This window comes from Benincasa hispida, chromosome 1, assembly GCF_009727055.1.
Source record: "Benincasa hispida cultivar B227 chromosome 1, ASM972705v1, whole genome shotgun sequence".
Lineage (NCBI taxonomy): Eukaryota > Viridiplantae > Streptophyta > Magnoliopsida > Cucurbitales > Cucurbitaceae > Benincasa > Benincasa hispida.
Window position 1 is genome coordinate 16237566 of NC_052349.1, and position 23322 is coordinate 16260887.

At 33.0% G+C, this 23322-nt stretch overlaps 2 protein-coding genes across 2 annotated transcripts; both read right to left on the reverse strand.

Annotated features, from left to right (window-relative positions):
* Nucleotides 1-11003: 11003 nt before the first annotated feature.
* Nucleotides 11004-13719, reverse strand: LOC120088697 (heavy metal-associated isoprenylated plant protein 33). The gene is made up of 3 exons (XM_039046123.1): nt 13167-13719; nt 12979-13054; nt 11004-12798 (listed from the first exon to the last, which is right to left on the reverse strand). Exons 1-3 carry the CDS (start codon nt 13194-13196, stop codon nt 11432-11434), a joined length of 1473 nt encoding a protein of 490 aa, XP_038902051.1. The 5' UTR covers nt 13197-13719; the 3' UTR covers nt 11004-11431.
* A 4792-nt stretch (nt 13720-18511) lies between these two features.
* Nucleotides 18512-22801, reverse strand: LOC120067677 (probable E3 ubiquitin-protein ligase LUL4). The gene is made up of 3 exons (XM_039019214.1): nt 22106-22801; nt 19585-20092; nt 18512-19226 (listed from the first exon to the last, which is right to left on the reverse strand). The coding sequence occupies exons 1-3, from the start codon at nt 22684-22686 to the stop codon at nt 19113-19115; spliced, it is 1203 nt and encodes a 400-aa protein (XP_038875142.1). The 5' UTR covers nt 22687-22801; the 3' UTR covers nt 18512-19112.
* Between the last annotated feature and the right edge of the window lie 521 nt (nt 22802-23322).

Consider the following 23322-nt stretch of genomic DNA (forward strand, 5'->3'; position numbering starts at 1 on the left):
TTCAGACTCATTCATAGCGAGGTTTAAATAGTTATATGCGATTGTTTTAAGACTAAATAGTAGCATGAGGATTGGCGAGTAAGCTTTATAGCCCTTGGTAGTAGAAGGCTTTATGCTAAAACTCTAATGAGTATGAGACTTAATTGGACAAATTTGTTTCTCATACATAGTTGTCGCTCCCAATATAGAAGCAATTTCCAGTTGATCAAACTTTCTTTGCTATTTATCTTAAGATTATGTCGTATCTAGTATGGTCTCTGCATTGAAATTTTCAAGAGTGGGGACTCTCACCTGCATTTGATGGAGTTTACATATAATAACAACTATCAGGCTATTATTGGTACGTTGCCATTTGAAGCCTTAAATGGAAAGAGTTGTAGATCTCTCGTTTGTTAGGGAGAGGTCAGTGAGCAAATTTTGTTGGGAATTGAGCTAGTATGTATTAGAAGCGAAGCAATGCAGAAAATTAGAGCGCAAATATAGACAACTTAGAGTAGACAAAAAAGTTACATCGACATTAGGCATAAAGACTTGGATTTGAGAGGGGTGATAAAGTGTTTCTGGAAGTAGTACTTATGAAGGGTGTTTTAGGATTAGAAAGAAAAGGGAGCTAAGCCTATGTTTTCATTGAGTCAGTTGAAATATTAGAGCAACTGGACTTTATCGTATGTCGTTTAGTGTCACTTTTTACAGTTTACAATGTTTTCTATATGTTTCTATGTCAAGGAGGTACATGCTAGATTAATTCCATGTATGAGTCGAAGCCTAAGAAAAATTCTTGCTAAATAAGCCAAGACTTTGCATAATAGGGAGACAGCGCTAGTAAAGTTTTCTGTAGAATCATCAATCTAAAGAAGTAATTTGAGAATGTGAGAACGAGATGAGAACAAAGTATCCAGAGCCTTTTCAAGATTTGAACTTTCAAGGACGAAAGTTCTTAAGGAGGGAAGAATGTGACATCTCGAATTTTTTGGTTTTGAAATTAATTGTCTCAAACTATTTGGAATTATATTTTCAATTTTTAGAGTTCGACATTGAATTAAATTTGATAGGATAATTAAGTTTATATTTAGTGATTTGGATTTGTGAATTATTTTTGTGGGAGATTGAGAGGTTAAAGGGGAAAAGGAAAAAAAATATATACGTATATGCATATTGGGTGTTGACTGGTCAAATTAGGGTTTGACTTGATCTTAATATATATATAAAGAGAGAGATTTAAGATTAAAATGAATAAATAAAAGAAATTTAGTTTTTCCTTCTTCAACATGGCTACAGCCGTGAGTCTCTCGCCCCCCCCCCCCCCCCCCCCCCCCCCCCCCCCCCCCCAATCCACAACTTTTTCTTTTCTTCCATTCGAAATCGTGCACAGCTCTCAACCTGCATATCCACCGCCCACACAAGAAGCTACAAATCTGTCATCTTGCACCACTCTAACCACGTCAGTAGTGGGTTCTCTCAGTTATGACCCACCATCGCTCGTTCTAGTCGAAATTTCAGATCGCGTCGTGATCCAGCTGCAACCCACCTGATTTCTAGCCACGATCTCCAACCGCCTCACTCGCCTGCTAGCACCCCGCTCGAGTCTAGCTGTCAGATCTGAAGTCGCGCCGCTGTCCAAGTTTTCCGTAGCTAATGCTCAGCGTCGCCATTCATGTGGGTTTTCGTGGGGCCGTCCGTTCGCTTCAACATCCATTGTTTGGTCTGCCGCACTCATCCATCGCCGATTGTTGTCACTGCCACTGAGTCATTACTTTACATTGCCATATTTTTAGAGTTCAATGGTTTTTGTGAGTTGATGAGATTTCGTTGGGTTTGTTTCAATCTACTAGTATGTGGTTAGTTTAATTGAGTTTCAAGTGTGGCCATGGAAAGTTGGTCTAATTTTAGTTCTCTCACGCCGCCTTGATCATAGATTTAATGTTCTGAAATAATTCGAAGAATTTTGAAGAAATTTCCAGCAAGGTTGGGTCTACAATCGGTGAGTTTTGTTGGGTTCTTGTTTAATGGTAGATTACCCATTAAGCTTTGCACTGGTTTAAGTTTGTTACTCACAATGCTTGTGTCAGATTGAAGCTTTAAAGGACTTTGGGGCACTGTTCAGAAGCCATTGGGTTTTTGTAGGTTATCTTAAGTTTAATTGTTGGGAATATAGTCATTGTCTTACTGGTGATTTGTGCATAAGCTGGACTACTTGGTGGACGTCTTTGAGTGAAATTTTGGATTGATCTTTTTTTTACTTCCATTTGGGTAAGTGGTTTAAGGATAGTTGAGATAAAATGCGTTGGAAATTTATGCTTTATAGGATGAAACTAATTATGGTTTATGTCTTAGGCTTTGGATTAAGAAGTTTGATAAACAAAGGGACAAAATCGTTTGGATTTACTCTAAGGTAAGTGATTTACTACTGGTTCGCTCTCGAACTCAAGTTGATGTTAAGACTGTGATTGCATTGAAAATGTGATTCTATTTTGATGGGTTGAATTGCTATTACTTACTATGGTTGAACTATTGAAGGCGTTCTGGAAACTTGTGTTTATGTTATAAGAAATATGATATTATGTGAATGATTAGCTACGTTTGAATGATGGATGGATTGTTGAGACTGTTCTGGAAACTCTTGAGTGAGTATGTTCTAAGATTATGATTAGATGTTTATGACTATGTTAGAATGATGGTGACTGTTAGCATTCCTAACGAGGTTTGTACATCCACTATGTATGTTTTGGCGTCCTTATGGGATCGCCACCTATATTTATGATTTTTTTTGTGACTTTTCGGAGCCACTACTTATGAAAGCGTGCCTTTGGGTTCGCCCTTTATGCCTATGCGGGATGCACACATTTGTCTTGTTAGGAAGACTAACTTGTACACCTGGTGGGCCCAGTAGTGGGTCGTTTACTGAGTATTTTTATACTCAATCTTTTCTCTACATGTTTTTTCTTCAGGTAGAGGTAAAGATAGACCGACGAATGACAAGAGGAATCCGTGACAGAGCCATTGGGAATTGACATCGCTTCCGCATATGATTTTCTCAAAGTATTATGTTTAATTTTAGTCAAATATTTAAATTATTCGATTGTTTTAGTCAGTTATTTTTTTAAATTTATTTTGAAGTGGATTAGGGGTACCCGAACAATGTTTTTATTTTGTTTTATTATTTTAGAGCTTTATTTAATGAAAGAGTTTTATTTCTTTTTTTGGATTTTTCTTCTAGAAATATTTTTTCAAGCTTATGCATGCATGTAGTGGCATCCTTGAAGTATATTAGAAAGTTGGGTTGTTACGTTCGTGATCTTCGAAGAGGAGTACATGAAGAACAATTTTCTTCAAGGGTAAGTTTCTTGTCTTCTTCTTTTTGTTTATTTTGACAACATGCTTAGAATTATGTTTATCTTTATTTTGTAATTTCTCTATTTTGAGTTTCTTTCCAAAATGAATTCACTGACACAAAGGCGATCACTCGCTTCCGCTGAGTATTCAAATCCTTTAGCTTTCATGGTCTAATTATAAGTTCTCATGCCTTTATCCTCTTAGGATTAGGTTTCATAATCTATCTAGGAGGCTTTTTAAGTCTTTTAAATCGATGAAGTGAGCAAGATAACTTTTGGGATGATTTGTCGCGCTCAGCCTTTTCCTAGGTCGAGGAGCTTGGAATGGACTCTAACCCATTCCTTCCTCTTTCATTGGTCCATGCAGTCCAATGGGATAGTTCCATAGTCGATTCATCAAGTTTGGCCTCGGCCGCTCGGAATGGGCTCTGGCCTATTCCATCTTCTTTTCCTAAACCTCCTCTTGGACCTTATGTATTATTTTAGGTCCTAGCTATCCTTCTTGGATTGATTTAATGTCGTTTGGTATTTTGCTAGGGTTAGTCTTGGCCAAATCTCAATTGAACACTTTATCTTAGCTATATTATAGGACTAAGGCGATCCCTTGGGTCGAAGCATGTGTAAGGCAAGTCCTATTAGGTATTTTGTGAGGTTTGGCCTCGATCTAATATCTTGGCGTTGGCCCAGGCCTAATATCCTGGCTTGGACTTTAGTCGAAGTCAACCCCCTCTTCTAGGCACATTTTGATCCTAAGTTATCACTTTTGGGCCAAATCTTGCTATCTTCTTGACTATATTGTTTCTATTGTTTACTCAATACTGAGTATGCCATCTGATCAAAAGTCACTCATAATAAAAATTAAGGTGACAATTAATTTGTCAAAATTATAAGACTTACGTAATAAAATTGGCGATTATACAGAAGGTCGTTATTAATATCTAAATAAACGCTAAGAAATTGAGCTGCATTATAGAAGATGTCTCTTTAACTTTCCACTCATTTTTTCTCAAAAAGAAAAAAGTATTAAACTTTCTAATTTATTTATAAGAATACATATAATCCTTCGAAAGTTTCAATAACACTCTTAAACTAAAAAGAGGGGAAAAAAAGTTTAAAGAAACACCGTTACTGTTAATATATTAATAGACTGCTAGTTTGTCATTCTAAAAATACCAATAAACTTTAAACTTCTTAACTAATATATTTTAAAAGTTGCATTAAATACAAAAATAGTCGACAAATAAATATCATCTTCATCATAGGGAACCTTCTTAACTAATCACAACAAAATATACTGATTTGAACTGTAAGAAGAATCAACAAAGTCTCTATGGCTACAAAATCGGTCACATGTTTCCTCCTCTTTTTTCCTCCTATTAGATGTCCTAAAAATTATGACTCAGATTCTCAATGTGTCTCCCTTTGTGTGTATTAAACTCAAACAACACAATGACACACATTCAACTATTAACGTATAACCTCGTCGAAACGTTAAAGTGTCGAGGTCTCTTGGTAATTCCTTATTCTCTTTCTACTTGCTATAACCTATATACTCTATTTGAACGAGGTAATTTTAGAAATTGATGAACCTAAGAAGATTAAGAAGGTATTGAATAGGAAATGGAAAAGAAATGGAGAAAACAAAGAAGTGTTAAGTCATGAATTAAAATAGAAGAGAGAAAAAAAATGGAAGAATAACGTGATTTAGCGTAAATTTATAAAAAATTGTTCATATGTTGACGATAAGAGCATTACGTTAACATCTTTTTATTAAAGAAAAATATTAATAATACTTATACAATTTTAAAAAATTTGGAGATATTTTCTTTAAATAAGATAGTGATGGTTTCACATACTAGTAGTAAAAGTACTTTTTAGAATCTTTCTATAAAGTTTATTGAAATTTTTGAAATTTTTGAAAGTCTATTTGAACCAAATACCAATATTTTTTTTAATAAAATCTTACATAAAAGTATTTTTTTTTCAAGTGTTAAATATCATTGAAATTGTCATATAGCTAATTGATATAATATTTATATTATCAATCTTATAATCAAAGATTCGATTTTCTCACGAAACATATTATATATAAGAAAAAAATATTATTGAAAATGTGAAGTTTTTAAAAGAAACTAGAAAGTAGAAAATAACAAGTATGTTGTATAATTTGGCCAAATAATTACATAACAAAAGAAAGAAAGAAAGAAAGAAAAAGGGGGAAAAAAAAAAAGGTTGAATAATGGAGGATGGGGTGGGATCAGGTAGGTGTGTCTCAAGGGAATGATAAGGTGCACCACTCATAGGTAATTGAAGAAAAACAGACAAGTACTTAGAGTGAAAAAGTAGGTGGGACCCACATCGATCAGTGTTTTTTCCCCTAAAGTTTTAAAATTAAAATTTTCTTTTTTGCCCTTTTTTTCTTTTTTATTTTTAAAAAAAGACATGTGGGACCTGCTTGAGGCTTCATCATGATCATCATGTGACATATCCAGCACTCGATTGGGAACCGATTCTGAGTCTTTGATTTTTCTTTTTTCTATTTATTTATTTATTTTGTATTAATCTTTTAAAAAATAAAAAGAAAAGAAAAAAGAAAAATAGACAGGACACGTACCATAATTCGTGTCAACGCCGTTAGATTTTGTAGACATGAAAAAAAAAGGTGTTGGGTTGTTTTTTTTGTCAATAACATAACAACACACACACGCTCTTCTCCCTTGTGTTTGTTTATGTGTTTTCTTCGATAATTGCCGTTACCTCTTATCCCGAACTGGAATTCCCCACTATCCTTGTTACCAAACACATGGAAAGAGCTTTGTTTTGATGTAAAATAATAAAAATGGATAGATTCTTTATGTGGGAAATTGGTAATACAAGACAATATATCCTTTTGATTCCTAAAATCAATGTTCTATGCTTACTCTTCTTTCATTTTCCTTTTCCCCCTCTTCAATTATCATACACATCCTAACATTATCCTCTCCCATTCCTTTCTTTTTTAAGCCATATCTTTTCTATTTTTAAATATCCAATTAATTTTTCAATTTATATCTAAAATATAATGATAATTTCATCCTTTTAATACATCTGTGAATTTATAAGAAAAATTGTTGAATATGACAAAAATCTTTTATGAGATTCAAAATTAAAAGCTTAAAGATTTACTTAACATTTTCTATAGTTTAGGAATTTATCAGATTAATTTGAAAGTTAGTGTACTTTTTAAAATTTATAAACTAAATAAACATATACTTAAAAGTTTGAAAACTCAATTTATTATTTAACATTTGTGAAATTATACATCTTATACTTTCCTTTTGAGTACATTGCAATGTAAAATAATATGTGTAGTTTGAGTTAGTTATAGAAGTTGTGACATCAAGATATTTAGTTGGTTTAGACATAAGAAGTTCAATATTTAAGGTTTATTTAGATTTGATTTTTTATTTTTTAAAATTGTATTTAGATTTAATTTTTTTATTTTTAAAAGTTGAATTTGTTTTCTTTCAAATTTTTAAAATTGTTTTTATCTTTTTTAAAAATAAAATAGTTCAATTTTTAGCCAAAATCTATTTTTTAAAAAAAAGGTTTTTAAGAACTAATTTTTATAAATTTTTAAATTTGACTTGATTTTAATGGATAGAAAGTAGAAAACCAAGAATCTGGAAGAGGTGTTTATAAGTTTAATTTAAAAAAAAAAAATGAACGACTTCCAAACGAGGTCTAAATTTTTTAGCGTGAAATGTTAAACTAATTTCTTTATATAAAATTTGTAAAATATAATTTTTTTCTTTAAAAAAATTCGAATTTGTCAGGAATCTATTAAATACAAAAGTAGAAGTTGAGTGGCTTTTGACTTATTAGATCCAAAATTCAAAGTTTACCAATTTATTAAATACTTTTGAAAACTCAAGACCAAATATACATAAACCTCAAAAATTTATGACTAAACTTGTAATTTAATCATATACATGATAATATTTAGGGCTTCTTGCACATTTGACAAATTAAGTTTTAAAAATTAAGCCATAACCCGGACTTATTATTTTTGCAAAAATGCAAAAAAACAAGCCTAACCCACAGAATGTCAAAAAAGTTAAGATACACCTAATACATCTGATATACACTTGATACGCATTAACATACACTTGATACACTTGAACTACTAGTATACACTTGATACACTTGATATATTGTTGATACACACTTGATATATTGTTGATACACACTTGATAAACTATTGATAGACACTTGATATACTATTGATACACGATTGAAAATGACTAGTTAATTTAAGTGTTTTAAATTGAAGGATATTTACATAAATAAAAACTCGTGGCAAGCAATTTTGTAATTGAATAAATCCTCTTTAATTAGGGCTATTTTATGTTGGAAAGGAAAGGGTTACCGCCCAGAGAGGAGAAAGAGAGAGCAGCATGCATACAACAACATTTTCCCATACCAACTCTACGCTGCCACTAATCAACATCACCATCTCCTCACCGTCGCCACCGTCATCCACAATCGTCTAGTTTAACCTTTCCTTACCACCGCTTGCAAAGGGAGCTTGCCAAAATGAAAATGAAAATCGGCGAACGAAGGGGTTAGCAATCGACGGATGAGTAGCATAACGACGAAGCAAGTAGTGGTGATTGGCCGAATGGCTTGGAGATGGAACACGAGAGTGAGAGAGAAGAAGATGGAACTAGAGATGTCCACGGGGTGGGGTGGCGACATAGAAGGGGCCAGGGATGGCTTCTTTCAGCCCCATTCCCGCTACTCATTTCATTCCCCATCCCGCGAAATTTCTCATGGAGATCAAGGCGGGGATTCCCCATAGAAATTCGTGGGATCGGGTTCCCTGCAGGGATTTTTTCCTTTTTTTTTACTTAAATAATTAATCCAAATCACTATATCAAAGTTTTTTACTTAAATAGTTAAATATCTCACTCATATGTGACAAATATATGATTAAAATGTTTAATTGTCATGATTTCAAAAAATTAAAATTAAAATATTATAACAATATATCATAAAAATCTTCTTATAATAGAAATAATAATATCAAATAAAAGTTATATTATAATTACATATATATATATATATATATATCTTAAAACATTATATAAAAATTAGATATGTATAATCGGGGTGGGGCTTGGGACAGGGTCAGGAATACATTCCCCGTCTCGTCCCCATTTAACCAACAGAGAAAATTTTCACCCTGCTTCCTCTCTCATTTCCCGTCTAATCAAGGATTCTGGGAAGATGGAACGTGAGGGAGAGAGAAGGTTTAGAATGAATATGTGAAGATGAAAAGTTGTAACAGCTACAAATTGAAAAAGTGTGTTACACGCTTGTAAATTCTTAAACTCAAATTGCCACCCAATACAATTTTTCTAATATTTAAAAATTATTTTTTAAAAACACAAAACATGGAACTCGTAACATGCTATTCAAATTAGTATTGATTTTTAAAAAATATGTGGAATGAGAAAATCAAATCTTTAACCTCGACGTTAAAAGCATAAAGTTTGTGTTAGTTGAGCACACCCAACCTAACCTCAAAAGTATCATTTCATTCATAAATTTTTTTATAAAGAACTTTAATTTTGACCTTAATCATTCACCTTTTAATTATTACTTTGGTCCCAAAATTTGAAATTTTGGGTTTATTTGATACAATTCTTTAAAAGGTGTTTAATAAAATTTTAACCTTATTAATTCTGTGCTCGTAAATTCTCAAAATTTAGAAAAGGTCTATTATTATCTTAAATTTTCGATTTTGTACCCAATAGGCATTGATTTTTCAATATTATATATCATAGGTCATTGAGTTATGGGTTACTTTTAAATATTCACAAACGTAATAGAAACAAATTAAAAGCTTAGACTTTTATTGTACATAAAATTCAAATAAATATCCATTAAACCATTTTTTAAATACTAAATTTTAGAGACTACAACTTTATTCGATGATCATCTCATTGTTTGTTTTTAATTATGAAAATAAATTTATAGATACTGTTTTGAAAACGTAAAAAAGTAGTAAAAAAACTTGTTTATATTTTTTTAAACTTGACTAGAAATTTAAGTGTCTCTTATGTAAGGTGTAAACTATAATAGAAAAATTGGGAGGAGACAAACATAAATTTCAAAAACTAAAAACAAAAAAAGAAGGCTCTATTTGATAATCATTTAATTTTTATTTTTTATTTTTGAAAATTAAGCCTATTGATATTACTTCCACCCCTAAGTTTCTTCATTAGTTATCTACTTTACCCATTGTTTAAAAAACAAAACTAAAATTTGAAAACTAAAAAAAGTAGTTTTTAAAAAAATGTTTTTGTTTTTGGAATTTGGCTAAGAATTCAACCATGACAAAAATATAGGAAACGGAACCAAAATTATTATGAAATGGGATCTTAGTTTTTTATTTTGATTTTCAAAAATTGTGTTTGTTTCTATCACAATTTTTTAATCATGTTTCTTTAATATTTTCTAAGTAAACACTTGAATTCTAAGTAAGTTTAAAAAACAAATACAAATTTTTAAAAAACTTCTATCCAATTTTTTAAACTTAGTTTGAAATTTGAAAACACATAGCATAGACAATTTTATAAAGAAATCAGATGAACTGGTGGTTATAAGTTTATATTTAATTTTCAAAAAACTAAAAATTAAAAAACCAAATAGTTATCAAATCAACTTAAAATGAACTATATCACTACAAACTAAGTGGAATGACTAAATTGTTACACTAAAAAATAGGAAAAAAAAAAAAAAAAAAAAAGAAAAAAAAAAAAAAAAAAAAAGAAGCTATTTTTATCATAAATCTAATATGTTGTATCAATTTTAACTCTAAAATTTTAATGTCATTAATACTTTGTTGATTGTATCAATTTTAACCTTAAATTTACTCATATCCGATGAAATTGAATGTTCAAGGTTAAAATGGATAAATTCTACCAAATTTAATGTTTACATCAACAAATATAGTTTTACTTACCAAGGATAAACAATGTTTTACTTTTTGGTAAACTTTGTGGTCACTCGTTTTGGCATAAACATGAAAATTTTTTATTTTTAAAAGACTAAAAATGAAATTAAAAATTCTTTAGTACATTTAGCCTTTGATCAAATTAAATCGCAATTGATAATTCTTGATTCAACATTCAAGACATTTATATCCATAATTTTGTTGCTAAGTCTAAATCAATATCACATTAATTAGTTCTCATTTCGACCCTTACTATTTTTCGTATAAATAATAATTATATACTTCAATAGCATTCTTAAACTATTTATATAATCATTCTGCTACTTCCCATACACAGCTGAATTTTTGGAATAAAAAATTTATCGAAAATCAAGAAATAGACCTTGAAGTAAGAAACTACGAATCTAAGTCCAAATATTTTTCAACAACTCTAAAAATCCACCTGTTCCCTATAGACCCATTTAAAATATTTGTTTAACCACTGCTCCTTAACATAAAAGAGATGGAGAAAAATTATTAAAATAATAATAATAATAATAATAATAATAATAATAGTACTCAACTTTAAAAAAAAAAAAAAAAAAAAAAAAAAAAAAAAAATTGAACATGTAAATAATGAACTGAGTTAAAGAAAAAATGATGAATAAACAGCAAAAAAGATGGAGGGGAAAGACAAAGCAAAGAAATGGGAATTTACAATCCCCATCTCAAATTTTCATTTATTGTTGTTTATATAACATATAAACACTTATAAACATGGCGTCTCAAGAAAAGAAAAAAGACGAAAAAAAAGGGCAAAGCTCACTACCATTTTTCCATACTTCCTTCTTCCATTCCAACTTCTTAATTTAATTATCTATAATTACTTTTTTTTTTTTTGTCTTGAGGATATGATTAAAGACTCTAATCCAGCTTCAAATTCCAAAAAAAAAAAGAGAGAAAAAACAAGCAAAATCAAGAGGGTGAAATATGATATAGAGAAAGGCTAAAATTTATAAGAGAGAACCATTCCCAAGTAGCTTAGTAGAAGAAGAGTATAATGCAGATTCCGATCCGAAATTCCGGCGGCACAACCGCCGTCGCCGACGGTATGGTGGTTTCACATGATGTTACAACTTGAGGGGTTCTCGTCGCTAAAATATGTGTAGGGTTCTGGCTGCGTTGGGGGATATGGGTTGTGGTACGGTGGTGGATATGGGTATGGGTACGGCGGCGGCACGTAATTTACGGCTGGCGATGGCCGCGCGTACATCATCGGTTGGTGCCCGAGCGCGTGGTGTTGTTGTTGGTTCATCATTTGCGCCATGTACTGCTGTGGGTGCTGTTGGTAAGGGTTCCCCGCCATTCCCTCCGGCAAAAACCTACCGGCTCCACCACCGCCACCGTTGCCGTTCATGGTTGGCGCTGGGGCCGCGGCGGGAAGACCTTGTACCGCCGGAATATTACCCATTTGGCCCATCGGCCGGTCACCCATTTGACCCATTTGACTCAAATTGGGCATTCCCAATCCATGAGCGCCGACCAAGCTCTGTAAATCATGGCCCATTCCATTTGACCCACCGGCTGCCTTTTGACCGCCGTTCATTCCATTATTGCTACCATTCCCACCGCCGTGACCAGTTTTATTATTGCCCCCACCACCGCCAGCAGCACCGCCACCACCGTTATTTTTTCCTCCACCTCCGCCGCTGCCCTGTTTTTGATTGCTCCCACCTCCACCTCCACCGCCAGTCCCTTTACCTCCGCCATTTCCATTCTTCGCATTGTTATTCCCCTGAACCGGCACAGCTCCACCGCCTTTTTTACCGTTACCTCCGCCATTTCCTCCGGCGGCTGGACCATTCATCACCGGTGGATGATTCCCATTCATCGTCGTTTTCGGCATCTGGGCATTTCCCATTATGGGTTTCATCATCTTATTCGCCGGAGGAAGGTGAAGATTACCTAAATCATCATCAAACTCATCGTCATCGTCATAATAATCCTCATCATCATAGTCATCAAGATCATCCTCATCGCTCAGATCATCACCCTCGTCCAAATTGAACTTCCCGCCTTTGGGAAGATTCGGGTTCTGATCTTTAACGGGTAATTTCAAGCCCTTAAATTGGGGTGGGAGCTTCAGATCTTGAAACCCTTTGATCGCTTGTAGCTGCTGAAGCTGCGACGGTTGCAACCCTTGCCCTTGTCCACCTTTAGGCAGGTTATTTCCATTGCCGCCACCGCCAGCAGCGCCGCCCTTCTGGTTCTGGCCCTTGTTGTTCCCACCTTTCGCATTATCAATTTGCGTGTTCTTCATCTGATTAGCTATGTTGTTTTGCTGATTTTTGTTGTTAGCCGGTTGGCCGCCCCAAATCTCTGCATGTTTGCCGGATTTTGCCAGCTTCTTGATGAGTACGGCTGCATCTACATTTCCGGTCACTGTGACCTTTCCCTGTTCTGCATCTATCTCGGTAGTGAAAACCCCTAAAAACAACAGAGGGAAAAAAAAACCCCACAAAATAAAAGCAATCTCAGAAATTAAAAGTAAGCAAACCCCATCACACTAAAAGACTTTTAAAGAAGTAAAAACAGTCAAAATCAAGTGAAAGGCGAAACAGAACCAACAAGGAGTTCACAAGAAAACAGAAGAAATGAAGAGAATACCATCGATTTTCTGCAAGATTTTCTTCACCTTGTGCTTACATCCATCACAGTGAATGTTCACCTTCAAAACACATTTCTACATTCACCAGATAAAACACCCAAAAAGGGGAAAAAAATCAACAAAATGAACAAACAGTGGAGACAACAAGGGAGAAACAGAACAGAACTATGTGTAGTAAACAAAGCACCTGGATCTTCAAAAACTCTTCTTTACTCATAGCTTCAAGTCAAACAAACAGTGTGCGTGTGAGAGAGAGAGAGAGAGAGACAAAGAGAGGAAAGAAAAGGGGGAAAAAAAAAGAAAAGAAAAGAAAAAAGAGAGGAGAGGAGAATAGATCTGGGAAATGAAAGAGAGGAGAGAGTAATGGGTATTAGTTGTATTTTTGGGTTAGTAATTCTCTTGGAACTCAACGAAGCAAATCCAGAGAAAGTAGGAATCTGAGTACAGAGAAAGAAAGGGAAGAAACGAAGACCAAAGTTGAGAAGCAGAGAGATGGGATAGGTGTGTTAAAAGGGTTTGTGTGTTAACTCGTTCCTCTTTTTCAGGGTGAAAGAAAGAAGAAAGAGAAGAAAAAATAATGTTAAAACAAAGCGAAGCGAAGCAAATGGGGGCAGAGGAGAAAGTGAAAAACGCTGCTGGCTGCACCAAAACGAAGAGGCAGAGTACTCTTTATTTTCGAACACACCCCCGCTTTTCTTTTTTCTATTTTTTTTTATTCATCCCACTCTTCACTTGCATTTGCAGAGATTTCGAAAAACCCTCCCAAAATTTATAAAAATTAATTCTCAGACTCCAGCCGAGCCGAGCTGATTCGACTTGATAATTAGTTTTTTCTCCCATAGTATCTCAGCTTGGCTGACGGCGCCGGTTTGGAGTGAAACGGTGTCGTTTTAGTGAATGATGAGGTCCCGTCGTCCCGACAAGACTGATTTGTGGGTAAAGCTAAATAGATGTCTCCCCCTCCTCTAATTATTATAACACATCGTGTACAACATAAATCTTTTGATGTTGTTTGAGAAACAAAAGTGAAGATTTTTATTATTACTATTATTATTATGGGATTCAAATTGTTGAGGTAGTTACTAGCAACTTGGTTAATAGAGTTGAGTTGTGTTCGTGTATGTTGTTTAGATCTATAAATCTGGTTACTCCTTCATATTAGCCTTCAATCCAAAGTGATGTGTGAAGATGTTAAGTTGACATGTTAGAAGATACTCACACCGATGGTATAGCCAAATACAATGATAAGGTGAAGAAATTTGATCGCTATACTTCTATAAATATTCTGAACAGAGGGCATCCTTCAATAACTTATAGAGATGAAGTTAATGGCTCACAAGCAAGACAATAAAAAAATTAGTTCCATAAGACCTTAGAGTGAATCGACCTTAAGGACAAGCATGTGTCCTTCATTTAGCAAGGCCACCTCAAAGGGTGTGGGAGAACAAGGCAATAAGTCAAGTTAGAAAGATCACGAGAGGTCTAAGAAAACGATACTTAGGATGAAACAAATGCTAAAAGAGGTTTACAAGATCTTTGACAGCTTAATCAGAAACCAATTTAAAAAGAGAGAGAAAAAAACCATTTACAAAAGCAAAGAGGTACGACTCACCCCACTACAGAAATCTTACTAGTGTGATACTGTGATACTGTGACTAACATACTCTAATGCTTAAGTCAATGTTTAAACTTAAATGATGTCAAAATGAGCTAAAATAGTATTGTGTGACTCTCCAATGGAATGATCCCTATTTATAGTGTTCCTGCGGTCTCATATACAACTTTGTACCTATCTTATAAGTGAAAATTTAAGTTAAATGGTGGTATGTGTCTCAAATCCACTCATTTCAAGCTCAAATAAGTTAATTGGCCTTACTACGTACATAATCCATGTGGCTCCTCTTGGCCCACGCAAGTCATAGACCCGTGAGCTTCTAATCCTACCCATAATATATGTGATGTTCTAACACAACATGAGTTGTGGCAATTCAACCCGAGTAGAAAAGGCATAGAATAAAAATTGAATCTTGGTTATTAAGTACAAAATCTCTATAAGAAAATGACAATTAAAGAGTTTGATTTTCTTGGGATACTTTTATATTTATGATCATTATGTCTAATAATACCTTATGTACAATTTTATCAATACCTTTTGTTAAAATGGAAGCTTGTGCTTCACCTCTCCAAATGAAAGAAAAAGAAGAAGAAAAAAAAGCCTCAAATTAAAGCATCTTTTAGCCTTTTAAGTCATGACTTCAAAGTACAATATGTGATAATAGTTAAGTAGAGCTCAAGTAATTTGTGACAAAGGCCAAGGTCAAAGTTGACCAATCCAAAAAAAAAAAGTTGCAATCTACCATCTTTCTAAGGGTACACACCTTATAAAAGGTCACATTAAGGGACTTTTGCCCCCAGAGCCACTTTACACTTTAAAAGAGGACAATTAAAAAAAAAAAAATTACTGTATTTTGCTATAAAAAATCATGACTTTGAGGGGCCGTTTGATTTAAAGTTTTATAGATGTCTGAAAATAAAAAATGTCTATGAATAGAGTACTTGAAAATAGGATGTTTGGAAATCAATGATGATTGTATTTGGATGTGCATGGAAATTGCTATTAGAATTTTATAAACAAAAATTATATTTGTAATTAATTTATGAAATTAAATATGAAAAGCTTATATAATTTTAATAGATTAATTAATTAAACAATAAATGTCGTTCAATATATTGCTGAAATTAATTAATTAAGAATCAATAATAATTTTAATTGTAAATATTTAAAATTTGAATAATTTATAATTAAAATTAACCAATTATTATATTTAAGGAATGCCATATTGATCATAATCTAATACTTAATCATTTTTATAATTAATTAAGTTCAACATTAGTAATTTCGATTTTAATTCAATAATATAAAAAATATATTCTAATAAACTATAAATTATATAAAAAGTGAAAAATAAGATAAAAATATGATATATTAATAAAGAATACTAAAAAAATTTATAAATATGATATGTTAATAATGAATGAAGTAATATCAATTAATCGTAATAAATAATTAACATATTGTAAATAATCAATAATGATTATATATTCATAGTGAAAGATCAAATTAAAATTAATCTCAATGAATAATTGCTTGATTATTAAAAAACAATAAAATAACCAATTATGATTATTGAAAAATGATTTTTTTTACTAACTAATTTTAACTAATCTTAATTTACTAAATAAATAAATTTAAGATATTGTAGATAATTAATTAGTTATTTATGCAAAAAAAGTAATTGCATTCACTTAATAAACTTTTACGATAAAAATAAGTTAAATAAATATTTTAATAGATTATTTTTTATTCATTAAAATAAATATTAATTTATCAATTATATTCCAAATGAAATTATATATAAAATGAAATAGGGGAAAAGAGGAAACCACAGTTTTAGGAGAGAACAGAAAATGCTGGTTGGTGGAAAATGAGGATGGCTGGGTAAAAGATTGAAAACTATGAAACAAACATAGAATTTGAATGTCTGTGTCAATTTTCATAAAGAAAATTCTCAAAACAAATGACTCCTAAAGGAAGAAATAACTCCAAAAGCATCTCTCCCATTTTAAAAGAAATTTAAGGTTAAAAACTTCCTTTACCTTTACCTGTGAGACTTTTAATTTAGATCTCGTTTGGTAATTATTTGATTTTTTCTAGACGTTAAATATTTTCTCATAATTTCTTATAATATTTTATATATTTCAAAATAAAAAAGTTTAATTCTTAATTAAAATTTTAAAACTACTATTTTTTTAATTTTCAAAATTTGACTTAGTTTATATATTTAATTTTCAAAACCCTAAAACGTAAACCAAAAATAAAAAATAAACAATTATCGAATGGAGCCTTCATAAATCTTAAAATTAGTTATTAAAAAAATATAATTATTATTTTTATTTAAGAAAATATACCATGGGAACATACTTTCTTTTTACGAGAATGTTAAAAGAAACTTAAAAAAATTAATAATAAACCATGATTTATCGACGTTCAATCTAACATTTAAAAATATATATGAACTAAAATTGAAACAAAAATCTAAAGTATACATGTTTTTTTAGTAAGGACTAATTTTCAATAATAAATTAATAACATGGGTTTTTTCTTTTTATTATTATTATTGTTTGCTCTTAAAAAAATCTAAAAATTATGTTGATATCTTTTTCTAACTCTTTTTTTTTTTTTTCCCTCCTTCTAAAATATTTTATTGCTTCCAATTTTGTTCTCTATAAAACTTGTGCCTTCCCTCAAGCTTCTTTTCTTTTTCCTCTTAAAATTTTCCCTCTACAACCTTCCCCCCTCTTAACATTTATGTCTCTCTCAAAATTTCCACTTGTTTCCCTCTGTTTTTCTTTCTGTTTCATATAAATTTTTCTTGTTGGTTTCTATTTCCAACATTTTTTCTCTATAACTCAACTTATTTCCTTAAATTTCTCTCTCTAAAACCTTTTTCCCTCTTTAACTCAACATATTTTCCTCAACTTTTGGCCTATAACTCTCTTAACTTCTCATCTCATTTCTCAAATGTAATATCAGATAATTCTAAAATCACTTTTAAAAATAAAAACAAACATTAATCATTACAAAACACTTCTACAGTAAAATAATTTACAACTAAACAAAAATACTTCCAATTTAGGCTAAAATTACTTTCAAATATGCTCTTACAACAACGATTTTCAGCTAACACATTTTAATTGCTTAGAGTTTGTATTGTAGGTTGTCTAAATTTGGATTGATTCTTGAAATAATCATAAATCTTGGATTGTAAATATTGCATTAATATACAATTATTATATATGTAGATATATAGATATAGAATATTGATGATGAGCAACAATTTATAAATATATACATATGTAAAAGTAAAATCAGAAAATTGAGAGGGTGCTATTATGATTATCCATCAACGTAGACAATTCAATATATGGAGACAAAAGATCTGAAAAGAATAATTGATGGTCCTACTGAGAGTGAGAGGGATAAAATTTTCCATCCCAAGTATCAACCTTTTCTTTTCTTTTACCTCTTTTCTTCAATTCCAAGCAAATTATTGCCTCTTTCTCAAAAGCCTAAACTGACATAAAACCCCAAGTAACTTTTCCTCAAAGCCCTTTCTTTTTTTCCCCCCTCATATAGAAACAAACCCTCACTTTGACTCTTAAATTATTTGCCAATAACCCCTTAAACAAAATCATGCCCTTCAATCCAAAGGACAAAAGAAGAAATGGGTTTCAAACTAAGTTCAAGTTCAAGATCAAATCTTGGATGGAAGGGGGCAATTCAATCATCTCTTAGTAAATCTTTTCCTTTATATCCATCCTATTTTTGTCTATACTTGTAGGTGTGCACATTAACTTTGAAATTGCCTCCAGTAAAAACTTTATATCTAGGGCTTATCACAATGACCCAGTTTTGCATTTTTCATCACATGAACACCACATGCTCAATAAATAGAGGTTCATAAATGGAGAAGCAAATGAAAAAGGTCATGGTCATTAAATAGCATGTTGCCAACAATGTCAACATTGCATACAACTCTCACATTATCATTCAAAAGAAAATGACAAAAGAACATATTAGTGCATTGCATTGTGTAGGGTGATCAAAATCTCTTCCTTATCATCATTAGCTAATAACTAACCCTTCTAATTAAGCTTGTTGAGATTCTTGAATTTGCCTCAATCACCCCTTATAAAACCAAAAATAGGTCATATACGAACTCGAACCCAATTCTTGTATTCAATCTTCATACAGATAATACACATGTGCACGGTCTCTCGCATGCACATTAATGCGCCGCACATAAAAACCATGAATGTTAGTGTCCAAATCATACATTACAGTAGAAAGTCAGCTCGGAGACGACTGGTATGACATTATTCGATAGTTAGACATGACATGAAAATATCAAGTTGTAAATACTACACTAGTTCTATGTATATGAAGAAAAAGAAAATATACATACATATGTGTGTGTGTGTAAAGAATGCAGTATGTGGGATTATGACACATCAAAACCAAAGAATTTAACAGCCATACCAGGCAATCCAACATAGGATGACGAGGCAATTCTCACTGGTCGCTATTATTTATCTTGATTTCTATAAGTTCTTCGATCGGCTGACGGCAAATAGGACACTTATTAGATTGAAGCCTCAGTTCCTTGGCACAGTCACTGCACATGCACTGTAGACAAGGGAACACAAGAAAGGAAATTTAAGTATAAAAGTGATTAAAAGAAGGGAAAGGTGTCCACTGTTTTTCTATGATTTTTTAAAAAGAAAATAATAATAAATCAACCACGTCTGACTCAAATTTGGGCTAGCTGGAAAGCAAGGGCCGCACACGACCAATAAGCCAGAACTCATCTATAGAAGATAGAAGATATAGCCAGAAAATTGGTATTGTTTTCTTATGTAAGTTACAGCATGCGTTTGAAGAAATCAAAAGTAAAAGATAGATTATAGGAGTTTCATCACATGCTAAGATTATAGGAGTTTCATCACATGCTAACCATGAACAAACAATCAAAATGGATTCTTACCAAATGTCGGCATGGTAATACAGCAGTGTCCTTGGGTTCAGTCATGCAAATCACACATTCCTTCCCGGTGTCATTATCGTCAAAACCTTCTGCTGATGAACTCCCTATTCCAAATATTTCACGCAACTCATATCTCACTCCATCGATCCATAGTAGTTGCCTAATCACTCTAACCTGGAAAGGACCACCATTTTTCTTCTCCAAAACAGCTTGAGTGATTTGCATATGTGAATTATCTCCTTGAGGTTCACCAATTCGTTCATCATCGCATTGAGAGGGTGAACAAGTCTCAGCAGATATAACAAGTGGGAAAATATCTTCTGCAGATGAAGGTTTTGAGAGGTCGTCCAACTCAAAAAATCCCAAGTCAAAGCCAGTTCCCACAGGCTGAAAGAATTTCTGAGCAGGACCCTTCTGAAATGGGATTTTTACTGGCTTAAAGGCATCAGGATATACTGGAACAAACCTACAATTAGGCTCTTCCTTGGCAAAAAATAGAATGGTTATGCTGTTCATCATGTAAAGAATTGAATTAGAAACAGGAGACAGAAAAGTATCTAAAAAGCATTAATTAGGAAGCTGATGATAGAAAGGATACAGTGGAACTTGAAAACATAAAGTTAAGCAGTATCTAAACTAAATTCCAAGCCTAGGATCAAAACAATAAAAGTCCAGTCAGTTACTATTTCGGATTTCATTCCTATTTCCAAAAGCAAGTTCATTTTGTAATGCTCATTTTTCCTTCTGCCTTTTTTTCCCTTGAAAAGATCTTTGACATCTTGCAATCTCTTTTTTATTGTTAAAGCATCTTATGTTTGAAAAACAGAAAACAAAAATTAAAATGATAATCCAACACATCATGAGAAATGGAGGCTAGTTAATAAAATCTTATCTACCAGAAAATCCTCGGAGCAAAAGAGGCTTAATCTCAATTCATTCACACGTTAAACCAGAACCAACCTCATAGGCCTTTCCTCGGCTGTTTACTTCTTTCAGTGGCATGGGCTACCTCCTTGATTGTTTTTCCTAAATACTCCTCTAGTAATTAATGGATTCCCTTTCACTATTTAGAACTTTATCCTGTTATAGACGGTAGTTACATTTTTTACCCACCTCCGATACCAAGAAATATGGATAATTGATTATGCTCAAGAACTTCTTTCACAATACAACAAATAAAAAATCTTTTATATGCATTGCTCATCAAGGTTTTTAAAAGGCCAAGGACGGCTTCAAGGCTTTTCCTCTCAAAGAGGCAATGTGCAAGCCTCTTGAGACGGTATGAGGCGTAAGCCTCAAATTTAATAAAAAAAAAGTATTTTACAAATTCTAAATTAGTATGAACAAGTACTATAGATAATAGTCATATAAAAGTATTAAACATATGTATAATCCACCCCTGTCAATTGCAACTAAAACAAATCTTCTAACAGAATATATTTAACCCACAATTATCATCTTCAGTAGGAATGACTTATATTACAAATTTAAATCTGCAATGCTTTTAAAGTCATAATAGCAAAAATAGTAATAGTTCACATTATCACAACTCAAATTTTTATATTCTTGAAGAATGAGGCAAATGGATATTATTCTTTTAATCATACACGAGGCATAGGGACTTTAGGCCTCAGTGTATTTTCGTAGAGGCATAAATCTTAAAGCTAAAATTTGAAGTCTTGCCTTAAGGTATAAGGCTCGATAGTATTTTAAACAATTGTTGCCCATTGCCTCGTGCCACTCAAGCTGTTAATTGTGGTGTTAACATTTACCAAGTCGTTGCCCATATTTTTTTATAACCCCAGTATCAAGGCCCTACCCCACTAATCTGGGGGCACCCTCGCCCACCCCAAGGCTCAGACTTAAGAAACATCAAGGGTTTAAGACAAGAAGCTTGATTTAACTCTCTTTGCAAGAAATATAATGGAACACCAAAATTTTACGGCATTTAAATCAGAGGACCTAACAATAAGCTAACAACACAATTTGCCGATACACAACCTTAAGAGTTAAATACGCTTTTCGACCCTTCACCCATCTTCTCCTTACTTGTTAACTGAAAGTCCCAAGCTAGAAGTTCTTAATTGACATGAAAATTACAGTACTAAAAATTATGACAGTGCTCATCTGGATAGAATGTCCAAGCTTCTTCTTCCATTACACATGAAAGCAACTATGCAGTACAATAATAGAAGGCAATGATCAAGATGAATTACTTATAAGTACTCTACTTAATGGTGACAGGCATAATTTGGTTTCCTTTTTCCTCCTCCTATTATAAGCATAATTTACTTCAATTACATAAGCATATTTTTTTACTAAGCCCCATGATTTCCCACTGAATCTAGACTAACTAAACTAAACCTCTTCAAGGTTTTAGAGATCCCCCACTCCCAAATGCAGAAAGTTAAATTCAAATCATGAACTATTTAAAATGGTCCTAAATCATTCTACTGCCATCCACACGCTAAACACAGCTCTAATTACAAACAAAAACTCAATTAAGTGAAATTCAAGTTACCTTCCATCATACAATGCATCGAAAACGAAAGAAACCAAATGATGATCAGGGTTCTGCTCGTCCACTTCAATCCTTAAGGTATCCTTATGTACATTCACATCATTTCTAACCTTCTTCGCTTGCCTATGCTCCACAAACGGCAAAGGCGGTGGGGGAAGCAACGGCGGACCCATGGCCGGCCGAATTTGGGACCACCCGTTACTCTGATTAGTATAATAAGGGTGAAAATTGAAACGCCCCATCGAAGAATTCCCATAATTACACGAATTGTACACACCGGAGAAGTAATAGGAGTGAGGAGCAGGAGCAGGGGCAGGGGCAGGGGGATGAGGAATCGGCGGCAGGGGTAGTGGCTGAGAAGTTGGACCGTAAGGGTGGCTGTGCGGCGGAGGAGGGTGGGAATTGGTGAACTGATGGGTCTGCGGCGGCGGCGGCGGCGGAGGCGGAGGCGGAGTAGGAGAAAGAGATTGGGGTTCGGAGGGGTAATAAAAAGAGGAAGAAGCAAGGTAGGGCGGAGGAGGAGGCGGAGGTGGGTTTTGAAGATAATTATTTCTTCTTCTGTTACTCCATGAAATACCCATTTGAAGACTGAGAGATCGGAGCGGAAGAAATGAAGATTTGGGATCTTTTTGCTGAAAAATTGGGAGAAGCAGTTTGTGTGAAGTTGAAGAACAGACTTCGTCCGTCCGTTGACCTCCGTTTTCTATTTGACGATTCTACGTTTAACCAAGTTCCGACGTGTCGTTTTTCAACTCTGAGATGATGACCACGCGTCCTTCTCTACCGACATGTAGGAAAATCAATATCGCTATCCTACATGTCGTTCCAGGTGCTCCAACCACATAAACTTCCAATTCCAACTATATGGGGTTTTGGATGTCAAAAAGTGTTGACGTGGCAGAGAGTCCAACTAACCAATAGTATATATATATAAAATAACTAAAAATGGTTGTGAATTTGAGGAGCATAACGGTGCAAAACAAGAATACGGACATGGAGAAAATATAATATAATATATAAATATATAAAATAAATAAATAACAAATAAAGAATTTCTCCACTTTCTCTAATCTTTTTGGATTGATTGCCAATATGTATCTTTCAAAATCCACAAAATGCCATTAATTTGGCAAGTCGAAGGTGGATTACATGGATACTGATAGTGTGTAATCTTGACACACATGGACAACATGGGGTAATGGATAAATGACACATGG